The 19,282-nt window shown below is 42.5% G+C and overlaps 1 protein-coding gene across 1 annotated transcript in view; it reads right to left on the bottom strand.

Moving 5' to 3' along the window:
* The window catches only part of RNF150 (ring finger protein 150), a 115,575-nt gene extending 97,675 nt beyond the window's left edge, over positions 1-17,900 (bottom strand). The window contains exon 1 of the mRNA XM_042051929.1: positions 17,224-17,900. Within this exon, the coding sequence (XP_041907863.1) occupies positions 17,224-17,689 (466 nt within the window). The 5' untranslated portion in view covers positions 17,690-17,900. The remainder of the gene's footprint in view (positions 1-17,223) is intronic.
* Between the last annotated feature and the right edge of the window lie 1,382 nt (positions 17,901-19,282).

Below are 19,282 nucleotides of genomic sequence, written 5' to 3'. Positions count from 1 at the left end.
CATGCTGGCTCCCAGGGAGGAATGCTAGTCATAACTATTGAAAATTTTTCTCTGCTGGTAATATTAGTGCTGCTCATGTATTTCTGTGTTTGGATTGCATCAGAGATGAATTCAGCCCATATGTGAGAGGACATAAAAGGCAGGTAATTCTATTTACCTTGGTTCTTGTATGACGGCTTATGTTCTCTCTCCTCATTTACTTTTCTGTCTTGGATGACTCAGTGTCTACATATGAGCAGATCAGAACTACAAGCTGAAATAATGAACTTCAGCTACCCTGTTATTTCCATGCTCAATCACCTATCTGAAACCCTCCTTTGATTTCTCATAGTTTTATGTAATTGTAACATTTCTGTTAAGCATTGCTGTGCATTTGATATTTCTGTCTGAATTCAGCCTCCTACAATTAATCTGGATCAAGAAGATCAAAAGGCAAGATGTCTTTAGGATACAGCAGTGCCTCTACAGAGCGAGAGAGAGTCTCTCATTAGCAACCACCTTGATTAGCAGAGAATTTCACTGTAATATGGCATGCTGAAGACTTACAGAGAGGTTAAACAGTTACAGATTTCCAAAATGAAGGTGTAGTGAAAACTGAAAACAACTCATTTTCAGTACAAAACATCCTTCAGTATCTTGTAATCAGACCCTGAAAAAGAGAGGGTGATCTGAAGCATGTTAGAGAACCCAAATGAGATTAACATAGCAGTGGTTTTGAAAATCCCACAAGCTCTCAAAACAGATCGGCATCACTCAAAACACAGTATGTGTGCCAGGATGAAGGCACTGAAATCACCATGTGGTATTGCCTACATCGTGGTGTCTTCAGCTGAATGGTATTTCCAGAAAACTTAAGGAAAAAAAGAAAAAAAAAAGATTACCAACCAGCCGTGTATTTGAAGATCTAATAACTAATCCTCTGTCTGGAACAAATTCAGCCCATATTGAATGCCATCTCAACTTGGTCAGACAGGAAACAGTTTAGAAATGACCTCTGCTAGGCTCATTGTGGAGAGACGTTGTCTCTGTAACTATTTCTATGACAACTGTCCACATTTATTTGGTATATAGATGGATGGCATAAAACGCAGATTCCACTCCTTCACTGGAGACTGTGAATGCTAATTTTGAGCACTCTCCTAACAACCAGCACGGAAGCACTCCCCTCGTGATGAGGCTGTCATCATTGCCATTCCTTCTTAGTATACCAGTTAGTGAAGAAAGGTGTGAAAACCATACTGTTCTCTCTCTCCAAATTTAGAGCAGGTATTTTTGCAGTGCTTCCAGCCAGTACCTGCTTGAGATTCAGGAGGTTTTATCTTGACTATGACTTTTGTCAGGCAGTACCCTCTCTCCCTGCCCTTGGAGACAAGCTAGCAGGGATGTGCATCTTGCACAGCAAGCTTCTCAGCCTCTTCCAAACACAGCTCTAACAGTACCACACCACCCAATTCCTTTCACTTCATACGAAAGCCATAAGCCTTGTAGGTACCAAATTTTAGCTGTCAGTAGATTTCAGAAAAAAATGTTTTGAAGCCCACTGTCAGAAATACACAGAAGACATGACCTACTATTCTCAAGCTCTTCAAAATGTAAGAAAATTAACTTCTACCTATATAATAAATATAACAATGACTACCTATTTTATACATTCACTTGATGCCAGGTGGACCCTTTTTAAAATGTGCTGGAGAACTACTGCCACTTAATATTTACAGGTTCAAGGCTGACCCATCATTTTACTCAATTACAAAATAATCTTAATGAAGCCCTGGTGTTGTCTACTGTTTTGCCTGGATGGAATCCAACAGATATGTACAATTCATATGAAATGCTGGCTGTTGATACTTCACTGGCAATGCTGGTGAAAGCCTGGTATTATGTTTGTTGGTGGCTCTTCTGTACTTGACAAAGTGTTAAATACTATGAGGGCAGCAGGAGATATTACAATGAGTTCAGGTATTTATTTTCCTGATTTAACTATTTGGCGATGAAATCCTTAGGAAGTTTTGGCATTGACTTCAGCATGGTTAGGATTTCAGAAGTGAGGCTACAAATTAGTGGCATAGGTAAGTGCATTTCTGGAAATCAGCCAGAATCTCAGAATGCTTTTTCTAAGGGAAAGATTAGGGAGTTGGAATTTACAGGACAGTTATTGGAATTCTTTTCATAACATGCAAAAATATAATTAAATTAAATGGGAGCTTTGGAGACCCTTAAATAGTGACTAACCTCAAAGTTCAGAAATCAGCACCTGAGCTTGTCTGAAAGCAGTCTGCATATGGAAAGTATGGCCTGTGAAAAGTCAGCTTAGAGCCCGGTCTAATCCCAATTCTCCATGTATGAACTACTGAGATCAGAATATCGTGGGTGGAGAAATTTTTCCTTCCTATGAACTTCTTGTGACTTTTCCAGCCAAGTCATTTATGTGCTTCTTCAAAGTATCAAGGAAAGCGGACCTAAAATTCACCAACCTATTTAAAATTTCATAAATTCTTTCAGTTTTCATGCTACCAAGGCTGTACAGAGCAGCACCCTTTCCCAAAACAAGGTACAATCTCTTCAGTGCTAGAGTCTGGAGGTGCTTGCAGGCTGTGAGTATTATCCATTTCAGTGACAGGGACATTCTCATTATTAAAGATGGAAACGAAAATAAAAATGTAATTTTTTTTTTTAAGTTGACTTAATATCATGAACTTTATGAATAAAGACTTAATGCATTTTCTCAGATCCTGAAACTCTTGCCCACAAGTGGAGACAACTGTTGGGTAACAGCATGAACATCAGGTTTATTTACAAATTAATCAAACCTGCAGTAATTCACTGATGGATGGATTCCAATTCTGTTTTATTAAACAAGGAGACACAGGAGAAGGTAAAGTATGGCCCAGGCCCGTGAAGAGCACAGCACTCACAAACAGATACTAATCACCTCCACTCACAATGCAGGCCATTCACTTTATGGATTATGAAACATCTTTGAGGTTTGTGGTGATAAATACAGGTTTGCAAAGCACTCAAGACACTACTGAGTGTGGAAGGTATCTTTTCATTGGGCGCCAAATGTGGAAGGTATCTTTTCAGCTTTATACCGGCTAGCGCTTGTATTTCAATGCCTTAGAAAGCCTCGAGCAGCCTTGAGAGGTAGCACGGGCGATCTAGCACTTTAGTAGCTCTAAAATCGGTACCTGGATCAGCTGCAGAGCAAATACCATCAGCAGAAGCAAAGAGGGAGAAATATAGCTCCCTGCTCACTCAATTCCCTGCAGTTAGAAGCTTTCAAATGAGACAGACGACCAGAGATGTTCACAGGAAAGTCGCTGAGCTGAGAGAGGGCATTTGCCTCCCCTCGACCATCTTTATTAGGAGAAGGGGAAAGGGGAGGACTGGGGGTGGACCTGGGGTGAGCGGCCAATCAGACACTGCTGAAGAGCCTGAGTTACATTTGGTTTTGCCCGTGCTTGGAACAAAGGAGCTCGGAGCACGTCTTTGGGAGGGGGGAGGGGAAGCTCGTAACAGGCAGCAACAACTGAGTCACCTCAGGTATTCATTAGTACTTGTGTATCCTACATTAATATTTGCCTGGTCTATCAAGTCTTTCTGTGACATTAACACAGTTGTTGTGGGGCACCCGTATGTACTTAAAGGTTATTAAAAGTAATAATTGCATTATTTCCAGGCAGAGCCCTTTAACTAAATATGGCAGTTAGCTTTTTAGGAATGTCTAAAGGAGGAACATCTGTTAATTTTACACTTCCCTCCTCCTTGGTTACAGTTTCCCATCATCTCAACATAACCCAAACAACTGTCTAAATGGCTAAAACTCCTATCCAAAATTGATATGTACCACTGGGAACATTAAGGAAACCTCTCCTGAATTTCTCAAAACAAAATGAAGCTGACAGACTGGTAAGGCCACAAGGGAGGATGCAAAATTTCATCTCCTGGAACCAAATCTGAAAAACATTACCATTATTATTCCCAAACTGGAATGGGTGTAAGGTAAGGAGCTGCTGTGTATCAGATTGGCCTCAGATATATATGTATTTCCAAATTAGGCAACTCCCTGATTGGCAAAGAAATGCTGTGTGGCTATTCTAAATTACATAAACTCCCCTAGCTGACCTAGCAAGTACAAATGACTGGTTGATACACATCTTTAAGCCATCTGCAAATATCTAAACAGCTGTCCACGCTTCCCACAGCTGTGATTGTTCCTCTGCATGCAATGGTGACACACAACAAGTATAACACAGTGGAGAACAGACAGCAGCTGGGTTTTAAAGGGTTTGGGTGCCCAGCTTTTCCACAGATGGAAGGGGCACAGTGTTCACTGGAAGTTAAGAGGCACCTTTGCTTCTTAGTCAAACTATGTGGAAAAAGGAAAAATAATTAAATCATCTCTTTTAATAGGTATTTATTAAGCATCTCTTTTATTAAATACATAAAGTGTATGTATCTTATTTTTACAATTCCAAATAGAAGTGCTTATTGTAAGGATCTTGAGTATTCACAGTGCTATAGGAGGGCATAAGCTGCACCTGAGGTGACCACAGTAACATTCTTAGTAAAAAGCCTCTGGGCTATGTCAGACACTTCTACATCTTTCACAGATGACATTTCCTCACAGAACCATTTTCAGTGACATTTAGTCAAGGTGCTCAACTTCTAGTCCATTCTCAGCAAGAACTAAATGTGAGCTTAACTATAACCATTTGTGCAAACATTTTCCTCAACTGGGACATGAACTGTTCTCCGAATTAATTTAATGTAATGTATACATAAGAAATAATTTAAAAATACCTACTACTGAGTTTTAAGACAGCCAAATCACTGCCTTAGCAAAGTGAGAAGTGGTTTTTAAGTATTGGTCTCATTTGCAAGGAAGACATTTTAGGAGTTGCTGTATCAGTCCAGTTGAGACCCCATTAAAATTGCCTCCTTGCTATTACTACCAAGGAGTCTATTGCTTTACATACGCACAGTAGCTCCTGTTTTGTGGGCTAACCCACAACAGATTTGGCTAGTCAGAGCCAAAGACAACAGCTTTGTGATAGAATTTGTAGAGCTGTCTTTGCACTGGCAAGAAATACTCCTGGTCTGCGGCTAGAAAATGAAAAGACAACAGTAATCATTGTGCTAATTCAACACAACATTGGTTAAGAACTAAGAACAGATTCTACACTTCAAATGTCCAAGGTACTCAACAGGAGATGTTCTACACTAAAAGTTCAGTGCTTGCTTTGTTATTTTCTGCAAGTCTAACAGAAGAAAGATGGCTACATAAATTAGTTAATGGGAATGAAGCCCTTAATTGTTGCAGAAAGAAGTGATGTCATGCATATTTAGAAACCAGATAACATAAACTCTCTGGCACCAAAAATTTCTTTGAACTAACAACCCTTAGAAAGCATAATTTTGGAAATAAATAGTTATGTAGTCATATTTTTGTTTTAAAAATTGTCTGTGGACTCTCATAACTTGCATCTCGATAAGTTCTGGTTAGTAGACCAGGACAGGAAAAAAAAAGGGGGGAGAAAAAAGGCTGTCTGGGTATTCAATAAAGAAAAGAGAATGTTTCTAGGTGGAAAAAAAAACCCAAACCAAAACCCCACTAACACTGAACAAAGAAATGTTCCTATGTATCTTCTTAAGCAGGGGTCAGTAGGTCAGGGGAGTAAAGATGACAGAGGAGCTCCCTGAAGAATCAATGTGCACTAGATGATCCCGGCTGCCTTAGATAGAGCTCATGGCTTTCACCTGCACTTCAGCTGTTTGGTAGCTTTCCGTATCTAATTCACCTGTGGATCCAACTGGGCAGCACTCTGGGAGCAATGCAACCCGCCATTCCCAAACTGCTAATGGCAACGAGAGAAAAACATACAAGCTCAAACCAGAGCTGACCAAGAACCTCGTCATCTCAAGGAATGATCCCACCACCTGTGAAGCCAGCAAGCAAGGACTGGAACAAACAGCAGTGAGGTAGCAGACAAGAAAATGTCAAAGATCATGACAGTGGCTGCCAGTGAGAAATGGGAATCAGTGCAGAACTGAAATGAGGTTTAAGATATATGGGTTAGTCAAAGACATTTCACAGTCTCTGAGAGGAAAACTTCCCACATGATGGGGAGACCACAGGGGTCACCACCTATTTTAATGTCTTTTCTTATCAACATGAATTCACCTCTCCAGGATTCAGGTTCATCCACATGACTTTTATCTAATGGCTATTTCAGCTGTTTCTCTGGCAAAGCAAATGATGGTACTACTGTCTTTTGAACTATTTCATCCTCACCTGTGATAGTTTTGCTCCTCTAGGTTGCATTCCATCACAATATTCCCTTGTGCTGGCATTAAACAGTTAAATAAAAGTTTTAGAATATAAAGGCTTTCACATCTCTCATGCTGCAAGACAAGCTTGGTCGGTTGGTGGAGGCTTATGGACACCTCTCTGCATTTGTTAGCTATCTTCAGACACAAAAAATAGAAGTGGCTTGGACTGTTTTTATTGCAAGTGCCTTTTCTTGCAGTTTCCTCCTCTATGAGCAACAGTCACAAAGAAATATCAAGCTGACTTTGGTTCATCACTGTCACCCAGCTAAGGGCTTTGCAGAGATCCTGCTGTGAAAAGCTGATGTTTCACTCCAGAGGGTTTATCTTTGCCCACAGTGCAGAGCTTCTGCCAGAGCAGTTTTGAGTCTCCAAGCGTGGAAGAGAGCTGGGTCATAGTTCCAGAGAAGTGTCCTAAAACCGTAAGAACTACTATGAACACCTTCTCTAACCTTCCTTGTACAGATGCCACCATAATTTTCCCAGAGAATGGGGTATTTTTCCCAGGATTTGACATTTAGAGAACTATCCAGTCCCATGCAAATAACATTAAGGTATGGGCAACCATTTAGGAAATTGCATCATACTACAAGCCTGAATTTATCTCACTTCCATTGACAGCTACTGATCCCTGTTATGCCTTTGTGAGAGCAATCTTTATCTCACACTGAGTGTTGTTCCCGTGTGCATCTAGACACAGTGCTGAAATCTGCTAGTGAAGACACAAAGCAAGGGCTAAAGACTCTACACAGCTTAGGGACTGCACTGTGAGAAGACAGAAAGCTGCTGTCACACAGTCACAGGGAAAAGAAATTCAGCACTGCAAACTGAGGTCAGTATCTTTAAATAAAACTGATGATGATCAGATGCATGCATTGATTCCTGGAGAAAAGTGAGTTGGGAAAAAGTCAGGTCTGTGCTCTGGATTGGAACTAGTATCTAAAGCTGGTAGAAGCTGATTAAAATGTAATGTATCATCAAAAAAAAGGAAAAGGGAAACCAAACTGCTTCTGAAACTGAAATTCAGAAACATAAAATATTTACTAAAATAAATTTTTTATTCAAACCAGACCTGTAAGATCTTTTCCAGAGAACAAAAACTTTCCAAAACAGTTTTCTGTTGAAAATCCATTTCACTACCTAAGAAAAACAGTTCTGATAGAAAAAAATCCCATCAGTTTTTCTAGCATCCGGAGAGGGGGAACTTAATCTTCTTCCATAAAAGCATGAAAGAGAGGGGACCATAATTTAGTCCATTAAGAATTCATGAAAAAGACTTAGGAGTGCTCAGCACAAATGCTTCTATGCACAACAAATGTGCTATGCCTGTCCCTCTTCTGATGACTTCCCAGTTGCTGGTGTCCCACTCCTCTGAGCCCACCCTGAGCAGCAGACAGCAGATGCTCTTTAAAACCAGAGTCAGCTGCAAAGGAAAAACCACCCAAAGAGCATAATCCTGCACTGCTTCCTCTTACAGTCAAGGTTTTTGCAAAGCAAATAGCATTTGGCTCCTTTTGTCAACCTGGTAAGGAGTGGGCAGAAAGGAAAAAAAAAAAATTCAAAATAGAAGAGATGAAAAACAGGTGCAGAGCACATAAAGGGAAAGGGAAGAAGGCAAGAAAAAAAAAAAGGGTGAGAAGTCCAAGGAAAAGATTTACAGGAAGCAGGGATAATAAACAAAAAAACCCAACAAACCAAAGGAGAGAAAAAATTAGGCAGAAAATAAAGAGGGTATACGATTGAAGGAAAGATAAGGCAAGGCAAATATATCAAAGGCAGCACTATAAAAAGACATAATGTATTTTACTCAGACAGCTCCTCATTTTCCGGCATGAGAAATTTTGATAAAGTGTTTAGTAAAGGTATGAATTTGATGGACAACCAGATGGTACTTCCAAACACATGGACACATGAAGAACAATAAGAGACCAGGCACAGAGATTGTGTAATCTTGCAAAAGCTGCCTCTGTCAAGGAGCATGATAGTGGCAGGTAAAACTAGGAGACAGCGAGCATATAGCAAAAGCTTAAAAAGGCACAAGAGGGGAAAGCATACTCCGTGCAAGTGTAAAAAGCAATCATGAATGTGACTGCAGCATCAGACTGTCCTGTTTTAAAGACTGATTTATTTTTGAGTACAAACAGTGACATGTACTAGAAATATGGCCGAAGATTTAAGATTCTCTAACACAGAGATTTTCAAAAGGGCAAAGGAAAAGCAGAAACAATTTCTGTCTTCTAACAGAAACTACTGAAATGGAAAAGGAAAAAGAATAGGAACATTTTAGCTAGCATCACAGGATGTAACACCAGAGAGATCTTTATCAGATACTGATAGAGAACTCCTGCCTAATTAGAAAATGCAAGAAATCTTTCATAGTGAAACTTGTTAGACACCCAGAGCTTCGATCCTGAGGACCTGGAAATGCTCTGCTGCTATGAGAATAACAATTAGGTGCAAAAGCTTCTGAAGTGCTCCAAAATCAATTTAACCAAAACAATAAAACCATAGAGCTTATCATGCTGGGTCTGAAACCAGGCAACCCACAACACATATTCAGCTAATGCTGACACATTTTACAGCAATCTTAAGATTAGGCATATACGTTAATTAAAGATTAAATTACCCACTAGGGTCTGGAGTCCATTCTGAACACGGCTGTGTAATGTCAGGCACATTCAGTGTAACATAACAGTGGCCATGCTAAAAAAAATAAGAATTTTTTGACATGGACTGCAAGATGAAAACAACAAATAGAGGAGCACAGTTTAATGATGTGTGATTTATAAAGCTGGAAGCCAGAGATTAATGTGATGTATAATTCCCTTTAAAATACATATATTATCTGGTGAGATATTCTTACAATGACTTTCAGAAAAAAGATGGCTTGTAAGCAGAGTCTGGAACAGTGAGAAGCAAACCAAAGAGCATATAAGAAGGGAGGAAGCCCAAGATACAGAACAAATTACGAGGAAGAGTAAAATCCTGTATCATTAAGTCCATTTCAGTGACAAACGATGATGGTTTGTAGACAAATACGTCAGTAGTAAGGGGTTGTCTTGGCAGAAAACTATACAACAAGAACTGCTTTGTTATGGAGCATCCCACTGCTGAGGTCCTCTCTCAGGATAAAAGCTCACAACACTATGGAATACAAATTAATTTTAAAAAGCTATGTCTCACTAAGTGTGTAGCACAGGAGAGCACTTGCCAACCCACCCTCTTCCATGTATCCCTGGAGGAACTGCATTCCTGTGCAGATGTATCTATGTTGCTTCTATCTGGGTTTAAGAAGTATGCAAGACATACTCAATCCAGGACTCTATGGAGTTACAAGGCTGTAATTTTCGTTTCTGGGGTTTGGGAACTAAAAAGATAAACATTTTTTTCCTTTTAATTTTGTCTCAAGCTGAAAGTACCTCTCCAATTTACAGCAATTTATGTACATAAACACAGTTAAACACATCAAATTCAAGACCAAAGTTCTGACAAGACCCTCAGGTCTAGCAGTATAATTGAATATCACTATGATTATACTGTCAGAGGCAAACGAACAGGCATTTCAATTCATTGACATTATTTATTGGCCACTCTTGAGAGGGAAAAGAAATGAACAATTATTCCTTAAAGCTATTATCTTTGAGTAACACAAAATAAAGTATGCTAGCTTTTCATATTTCAGTGTGGAATAGCAATAAAACAGTTTAATTTTTTCATTGTCTCCTTCATTGCTACTGAGTTCAGTTTTCTAAGGGTTATTTCAAATAATCTATAGGAGACAGAAAGTAAAGAATGCCCTTGTTAGGCCTCTCCTGTAAAACACAGCTGCATAGTATTGTTGTTTCATATGCAAACAATATTTATAACCTATCTATTAGAACTGGTAAAAGGTGTTTCCCTCCCATCCGTTTTTAAACTAAAAACCATTGTTTCCAGCAGGTGGTAAGAATCTAACTCAGTAATTTTCAGCCTAGCCTGGCTGAAGAATTACTTCTGATTACACTAATATGGCCAGTGCATCAGATAGTAGATATAGAGCTGGTAGATTTAATATGGTGAATTTTTTAAGTTAAGGTTTCACCTAACAGGTTTGGGTTTTCTTCTCCAGGTAACAGAAATTGTAGTTCTCAAGAGAATTACATTCTGAGATACTACATCCAAATGCACTCATGAAAAGCAGGATACTCTGAGGGGTCCTTGATCCCTGCTCATCCACATCGAGGACCTGGTCAAACTGTGCAGTGCCTGACCAGACGCTGAACCATCCAGATTTCTTTTCCAGAGAAACCAAAACACTACACAGTGAAATGAGGAGAGCGCTGGTCATGAACAAAGTCCAGGATCACATCCCACTGAGGAATCAAGACATAGCACTGTAAAGCCTGTTTGGACACAACCAGTTGCAAAATATTTTGCCACTTCCTTCTTCTTACAATTGCCATATAACTCCCCTAGACTGTGCGGCACAATGGATACAGTTGGCTTTAAACCTTATTTATCCTTTAGCAGCTATGCCTTTGTAGAAGGTATGAGAATTTAATATTACTGCAAGGTATAGAATTACTCATTAACATTTTCCTACATTTTGTATCGCTTGCCTCAGAACCATTCTCCTTACACAGACTGCATTTGTTTCTGAAGCACCCCGAAATTCTTTCCTTTGCAAGATGCTAAGCAAAAAGCACTGTGATGATACTGGATGGTAACACTATAGGAAGCAGCCCTGCATTAGTAAGGTGGCAGATTACATGGACTACTCAATCTTTTCCATATCTGATTTCTGTGAGTCAATGATTGTATTGTTCACTCCCTTCTGCACCAAAGGAGTCATCAAGTGACTGTTACTCAAATGTAGCTGAAAGGGCAGAAGTGGGGCTTCTCTTGAAATGAATGCTGTTTCTGTGCAGGTTAGCTATGTAGAAATTATTGGGAAGTGGAGAAGTTGTTGGCCTATCTCTTCATAAATGCCTAACTCTTCACCAGCCTGGCTCGTGGTGTACGGAGGCAGACGTCACTTGAAACTCAGTCATCTCACATGACAAAGCACCATGAGCTCCATCAAACAAGTGCTGCACAATAATGGGTTCTTTTAGGCCTTTGCTTACATGAGAAAAGTAGAAAGTGTCCTCCTCTCTCACCAGGAAAAGACTCTTAGGAGTGCCAACACTGAACTAGTTAGTTTTCTCTCCCTTTTTGCTGAAAATGTTCCTGTCCTCTGTGATGTGGAGTGAAGGGAGGTAGCACAGAAATATATCTGCATCAATTAATGTGTTACACTAAGCCACAGACTGCCACAATATTCTAATAACCCAAGCTAACATTACCATTTTAAAGACAAAATACCAATGGAACTAGGACAAACCACTGCTTTCTCAAAAGCAAGCCATTCTCCTAAGGACTATATATCAAAAGGAGGTGCTCCAGATCACCAGTCAGCAGTTAGTGTGGATATGGACACAGTTTTGTTCCTGAGGAAGATTTTCTTCTTGCTGTGTCACTTCTTACTGCAGAGATCTAAGGACAGCATTTGTATGAATGCCACTGTATACAAATGTTGCCGATAACCAAAGCAGAAATCTAACTGCTTTTGCAATCAATAAGCTTGGAGGATCAATGAAATCTTCAATGAATCAATACTTCACCTCTTTGTAGGGAAAGCTGTACTTTATGACTTGATCCAAAGCTCAGTGGACTCTGTGCCCTTCCACTATCTTTCTTCCCACTGTCTGCAGTGGGCTCCGAAGGAGGTACATGACCCAGCCACGAGGGTGAAAGATGGTAGACTCAACATGACAAAAAAGCATCTCATCTAACGACAAAACTCAGTGCCCCAGCTGAAGTGGCTGTCCCAAGTAGTACCAGGGACTAATGGTATTTTGTTGTTCTAGTCCGTGAAGGTCAAATTCATTCCTTTCAATTCAGTTTAAGCTAAACTAGTTACCTAACAGCAAGTGCCCCCTCCACCTGGCATACCTGAACACATGGGCAGTAAAGCAGTCTAGAACCTCACCAGAGCAGAACTAGCAAGCAGAAGTGTGGCTCACTAGGGAATGCAGTGGGACAGCCTGTCAGCTATAAATCCTGAATTTTGATAAACACAGAGAACTAGGTTTTCAAAAACTGCAGAAAGCCAGGCCTACATGATGGATCCAGGAGCCCTTCTAGTTCCTGAGGATGGCAGCACATCCCAGCAATGCCTCAATGGATAGGGCTCAGAGATGCACTAATCTCCATCTCCCTCCCTCACTGAGTTTCTATTAGGAATCAATCTTGGGTGCCTGGAACAGAAAAAAATTATGGCAGACTCTGGAAGGCTGAAATCTCCAGCCCTCAATTAATTCACACTTATCCATATGTAAATTCAGTGTGAATGCTCTCAGCACATTTTCCTCATTAGAATTCCACAGAAGTTTAGGAAAACAATTGTTTTAATAAGGAAACAAATGTAATGTAGCTACAGTACTGAATCAAGTTTGTAAAGAGAGAAATCTTCAACTCTGGTGTTTAATTTGCACATCACTACAAATCTACAGGGTAGCCCAAAGCCCAAACTATTACCATCTTAAAATATGTAAAAGGTAAGACTAGTCACTGATCAAGGAACAAAAATCTGAGTACAAAGGAAGAAACTCTTATTGAGCTGAATGCTCCCAGGTTGAGGCTGGCCCCTTCACAGCACATGTGGAAGGACACATCTGAATTTGCAGTGGGATGGCCATGCCTTCCTCATGCAGTCTAGGACACACACACTGCACCTGAGGGCCAGAGAGGGAGGGGAGAAGTCAGAATCATCTTAGACCACTTATGAGGTTCATGTCTCAAAGGTACAGCTGCTACTTGCTGCTGTGTATATGAGCCATTACAAAAAAATGAGGCATCTGCCCTTAAGGGGCTGTCATAGGTGAGGCACGTGACTTAAAATTTTTCATGGGATGCACTGGAGAAGCAGAATACAGAGAATGCAAACCTGCCTGACTAACACATGTTCCTGGTGCAAAATACATAGGATGCAATTTACTTCACATATTAACAGTATCCATTCTGTGAGATAATCGGATGCACCTCAGAATTCCAACTGAATGTTACAAACTACGTAGAATATTATAGATTTGATTTTTACCCATACATGAATCATGTACCGTCACAGTTAACATTCTTCCCTCACCCCAAGCACCTGACAGGTTCCCAGGCTAGAAGTGGTCCATGTAGGTTCCCTCAAATATGAACTGTAGAGAACGAAGTTCTCACCTTGAATCACTTTCTGGAAGGCTCTCTTACTGTCTCTATTCAGAGCTCAGAGGAAATGTTAGGACATGCTACAACAGGTAGTAAGACTACTTCAAATTAATACTAAGTTAATAAATGTAGACACAGTGACTAGGGCCTTTTCAAACCTAGATAATAGCTAATGTGGTCTGAATAAGAAAAAACTTCAATGAGAAACTCCAGCCAACACCATGGATTATTCTTCTGAAGAAAAAAGAACATCCTCTATATTAGTAGAGTACTTTTCTGCTAGGGAAGTTGATATTGTAGAAGTGCAAAGCACATGAAATAGAAATACTAGATGCTTTTGTTCCTTCTCTGGTTGGATCCTACTTAGTCAAAAAGCAAACGAAGTCATACTCACAGCTCCTACACCATCCTTCAAGCCAACAGAAATAAAGATGCCAGTTTGCACAGGCTGTAGCAAATGATATACAAGCTAGGGACATCCCAGCAGGGGAATCCCAGAGCTCTGCATTCCCTGTGAATGCAGATGTCAGAACTCCACCTCACCCTTCTGGGTGTGCAAGCAGTGACCTCAGTACAAGCTCCCTGAAAACAAAGGCTTTCCATGGGGTGATGGAACTGGTTCAAATTGCACACTTTGTGTTGTATGGGGCTCTATAAATAAATCCTGCAGAGTCATATTTTAAGATTTCCGCAACAAGCCTTGATATAATACTACCCTGGTTTTGATCTGGGGGTGGTGGGAGGGAGATCTATGGACCCTCCTTCAACTTCATGCACAGTATCTTGCTAGAGTTGCCTATAGATTTTAAAATCAGGAGGCACCACATGAGCAAAGGGTCATTGGCATGCACTGTAGCAGAAAACAGGAAATATAATTAAACACAGAGCCATGAGGTAAGTTCTTTGGCAGGAGAAAGACACCATGGGGAAGAAAGTGGCAAGGGCAAAGCACTATGAAATGGCAAAGTAACGTGATTAAGGCAGGGAATGAAGCACAGGGGTAGAGATGAAGAAACAAGGGTGAGAGGAGCAGAAAAAGCAGCACAAAGAGGTAAAGTGACAATAAGAGAAAGAAAGCAAAGCATACAGAAGAGAAGAACATATGTAAGGGAAAAAAAACTGTCTTAGGGGTAGTATTACTCTTAGGAGTAACAGTTATTTAATAAGGGCAGAAGCCACATTGTTATGCAACAGGATACACTTTTCTGTATAGGAAGAGTTTGTTTAAGCATCTATGAAACCTCAAAAAAATCTGTGGGAGGAAAATAAAAAAGTGAGTAACATCATATTTCTTTTGACTTTTAAATTGCTTTTTTGGTCATATTTCACCCTCCTCTCTCAACCTCCAAGTATTTTCCAGGATGGAATTCTCTTCTTCCCACTCCAGGATTTGGCGTGGGCAGAGCACTGCAGATGCTGCTGAACTCAGAAACCAAGAAACTGATTCATTTTTTCCTTGAATCTTGTGCTATCATTTAGACTAGGAACAAGCAAATGTCAAAGGCTGCAAGTTAGAAATTTGCAGCCACAATTTTACACAGCTTGAACATTTGCTTTGTCCCAGAGTAAGAGTCGTACCAGAGGGAGAGTAAAGTTCTGAATCCCTGCTAGATTGCTAAATACCTAAGAATAATTATTTTTCCTTCTGTTCCATCAGACTTGTGCTCTAAAACTCCTCTCAGTTTTGACTATGTGCAGAGGACAGGTCTTCTCTAAGGTAAGCCCAACAACCATTATCCAACTTCGCTGAACAAAAATCCTCAGAATGAGGACAACCTCCTCAAATCAATGAGCAAAGTCCGTCAGTTTCACTGATCATGTTCCACAAGTACAGATTAATTTCTGCAAGTTTCCTTTCATTTCAGCCTCCGGTGCTGTACAAACCCACTGCTAGGTATCAATTCAGTACTCAGAAAGGATTCTCAGAACAAATCCTTTGGAGTCATACGACATAAAAGAAGCTGCTCCCAGGACAACTGATAGTATATTTTTTAAATCGGAGGCCACTTTAGTAAGAAAGTTGCCTTCCCTACTTCATCTTAGACTTTAAAACAAACTAAAACTCTAACATTTGAAAAGGTTAGACACATTTTTTACTCCCACTGTTTCTTAATAAAACACCATTTGTGTGGGAAAACAGCTTAGTGCATACTTTAAAAACAGCCAAACCATTAATTGATCCAACATGTTGGCAGTTTTAGAGAAACTTACTAGAGAAGAATAAACTATGCTGCATCTTAAGTTTTAAAACAGCCTGAGCTTTACTTTGAGGGTGCATAAGTATGCCAAGCTCCTCCTGCTTTATACTGTTTAGTATATAATCTGTGATACCTAAAGTAGGAAGAAGTGTAATCTGAATACTGCTAAACCATGGGCAGATAATAAAGCACAGTTTTAAGAAGCTCAAGAGCTTATGAGTTGCTTGTCTCACAAAACCAAAGGAAAACAATACAAAAAACCCCAGCTTCCACCAACCCTACCAAAGAAACACTAATTTGCTCAATACAAATGGTTAAACTCTGAAACAGGCTGGACATAAGAGCTTCCAAAAGTCCTGCTTTTGCATCAGCAGTATTTTAGCATTATAGTTAGGCAACAAATTGCTTCTCAGCACATCCAAGCCAGCTAGTTTACTGTGGAAATTTTACATGTCATTAGAATAACATCCTGTTTTGCAGCATTTCTGTGTTTCAGTTTACTCCAACTCTACTAAGATTCTACTGGCATGAAACAGCTGGGCATGATTAGTTACTGGAGAGAAACCAAACTGAGATTTCACAATAGGTGGCATTTTATCTTCATGGCATAGAGAGCTGGTATAAAAGACAAGTGACCCCTGGCAAAAAACACTGTCCCTAAATATAAATCTGGCGAACTGTTTTTAAGACGTTTTTTCAGATCAAGCGCTGGTACAAAAGCAGTGGGGGTTTTTTTGTGGTCATAAGCCAAGGTTTAGGCTGTTTCAAATGACTGGATTTTGACTGGGTCCTAGTTGACAAGCAGTATTGGGACCCGACCACGCATGTGCTGACACTGCAAGCACAAACTCCACCAGAACATTCACCTGGGAGAGTGAAACACTGTCCCCATCCCAGTCCTGGACGACATATCTCATGTTCTCACCAAATCAGATACTCGACATTCCTACTTGATCTCACAGCTTTTACACTATCGCAGCCAAGACTGTGGACACCGTGTTCTCTACTTTACTGCACCTCCTGATAAGCCTGCACCACAACATTACAACTTCTCCTCTTCCGAAGCCCTCAATCACACTCGATCCCACACGGCACCTGCCAGAGGACTCTCAGGACACAATGAAACACCGGTGCTTCACAGTGGGATCAGCATCCCATTCTAGACCCAAACTTTACATATTCCAAACTTTTCACCCCTGGAGCACCGGCGTGCATTGCTGTGGATGTGCTGCTAGCACATCCATCCTTTGCCACAGCAGCATGGAGAGGAGCTCCATGTCCTCCACAATGGGCACCCACCACTCAGTGACGCCTACAGCCCATCCGCTCCCTGTCAGGAGGTGCGAGGACAGCTTCCCGCAGTAGCTCCCACCCCAAGAATGTGGGACGGCAGAGCGGACTGGAAAACAGGGTCCATCTGTCTGCCCCTCAGCACACCCCTGGGGGTGGCGCGGCTCACCTGCGTGAGGCATGGTGATGGTCTCGTTGGCGTTGCTGGAGCCCAAGTTATAGATGACGACGGCGGAGGCGTTCTGGGCGGCGGCGTGGCGGATCTTGTCCTTGTAGGTGCAGTTTCCCCGCGGGATTAGGGCCACCCAGCTCTTGCCCGGCGCCGGGGCGTTGAAGCGGGTGCCGGGGTCGCAGGCGTAGCGATCTGCGGGCGAGGCGGAGAGGGCCACCTGCCCGCGGGCGTCCTGCTTGGGCGACTGTTCGCCGTAGCGCCCGCACTCGCTCTTCTCGCTGCGGAGCTCGGCGCTGCCGGCCGCCGGGTCGGCGTAGGTGATGTTGACGAAGGCCGTGTACCACTCTTCCTTCTCGGCCACAGTGAAGTCCAGGCACAGCAGATGCACGAAACAAAAGGACAGCAGCCATGTTGAGAGCGCCAGGCTGCGGCACGCTTGGATCACAGACATTGCCATCTTCATCTGCCGGCCCCCCCGCCCGGCCGCCGCCGGTCCGTGTGTGTGTGCGTGCCCCGAGCCGCCGCTCTGAGCGGGGCGGCGCTGCTCCCGCCGGCACCGTGCGGGGACCAGCGAACGAGGGGGGAGGGGGCCCTCCCCTCTGCAGCCGCTGCCTAATTCATGTCGGGGCCGTTTGATTTCCTCGGGCTGGCCCCGTCTCCGCCCTCCCCTCTCCCTCCTCCCTCCTGCCCCTTCCTCCCCTCCCTCGCCCAGCTCGCACAGCTGCCTCCCCCGCTGCTGGCAGCGCGGCCGGGGACGGCGCGGAGGGGGCGGCGCGGTGCGGGGGGAGGTTCAGACGCGCACACGGTGGCGCGGTTCCCAATACGGACTCGGTCCCGGCCCGGCCCCACGGACAGACGCGCTGCCGGCGGAGGGGGTTCCCGGCGGAAGGGGCTGCCCTCCCCGGCCTTGTGGAGGGGCTGCCGGCGGTGAGGGTTCCTGGCAGAAGGGGCTCCCGGCGGAGGGTGTTCCTGGCGGAGGGGGATCCTGGCAGAGGGGGCTCCTGGCAGAGGGGCTGCACTGCCCGGCCCCGCGGAGGGGGAAGCGCCGGCGGCGGGAGCGGCGCGGCGGCGCCACCTGGCGGGAGCACGGGGGCCGGTCCCAGGGCCGCCCGTGCCGGGATCCCGGCATCTCCCAGGAGCGTAGCCTGGCACCTGTGAGCGCCCGCTTCAACTGTTTTGCTCTGGTTTTCCCACTTTTCCTGACTGCTGCAGGCGACGCTAAGGAATTTGCAAATGTCAGTGTTAGAGTGTAACGATGGGGCGCGGCTCAGAGGGGTGCTCGCTTATACAGAGGTTTTTAAATACACACCCAGTGCGTTTCCGGCTGTACTTTCCGGAATGGAAAGGACAGGCGCGTTTAATAAAATCAGGTGTGACTGACAGGAGCACAGAAAGCCTCAAAGAACGATGGAGCTGCTCCCTGGAGGTAGTTAAACTATGTGTTTAATTTTGGTTCGGTGAAAGCCCAGACTTGGGGATTTTTAGTGTATGAAACACCCCAAAAGAATTTTGGCCATGACTTGACACCTTTCAGAAGGATCAAAACACAGCTGGACTCTATGTCTGTCCATACTAGTGCAAACGATGGCCAAAATTCCACTTTCCTATCACTATGTTTCTATCACTTCTGTTCAGTAACAGAAGAATTTCTTACAAGATTTATAGATAGTGCCTATTTTAGCCCGTGAGTAAAACCTGCCACTGGAAATGCCATTCACTTTCATTCAATTGTACCTGAGTATCTCACTGGCGTCAATATTTGCCTCTTTCCAGTTTATGTTCATAGCTGCCCATGATTCAAGCAAACAAGCCTTAACCATGTTTTACACACACACCTGCTGCTTTGAAAAAGTTAATTCCCCAAAGCTGAAAAAAAGTGCATTTGGGAGAAAAATGTGAATAGGGGAATAAAAGAGAGAAGTTTACAGGGAAATACGGTAATTTTACATCAAGCAAGAGGAAAACTTTCCTTGAAAGCCCATTCTTGAAAAAGCAAAGTCAGCAAATGAGAAGAAAATATTACCATGTAGAACTAACATTGAAAGGCAAAAGTAGA

The sequence above is a fragment of the Corvus kubaryi genome, unplaced genomic scaffold (assembly GCF_017639235.1).
Source record: "Corvus kubaryi isolate FWS band 111438036 unplaced genomic scaffold, C.kubaryi_AGA036_p1.0 77, whole genome shotgun sequence".
Taxonomy (NCBI): Eukaryota; Metazoa; Chordata; class Aves; order Passeriformes; family Corvidae; genus Corvus; species Corvus kubaryi.
Note: the sequence above shows the minus strand (reverse complement) of the source record. Positions and strands in the feature narration are given on the sequence as shown.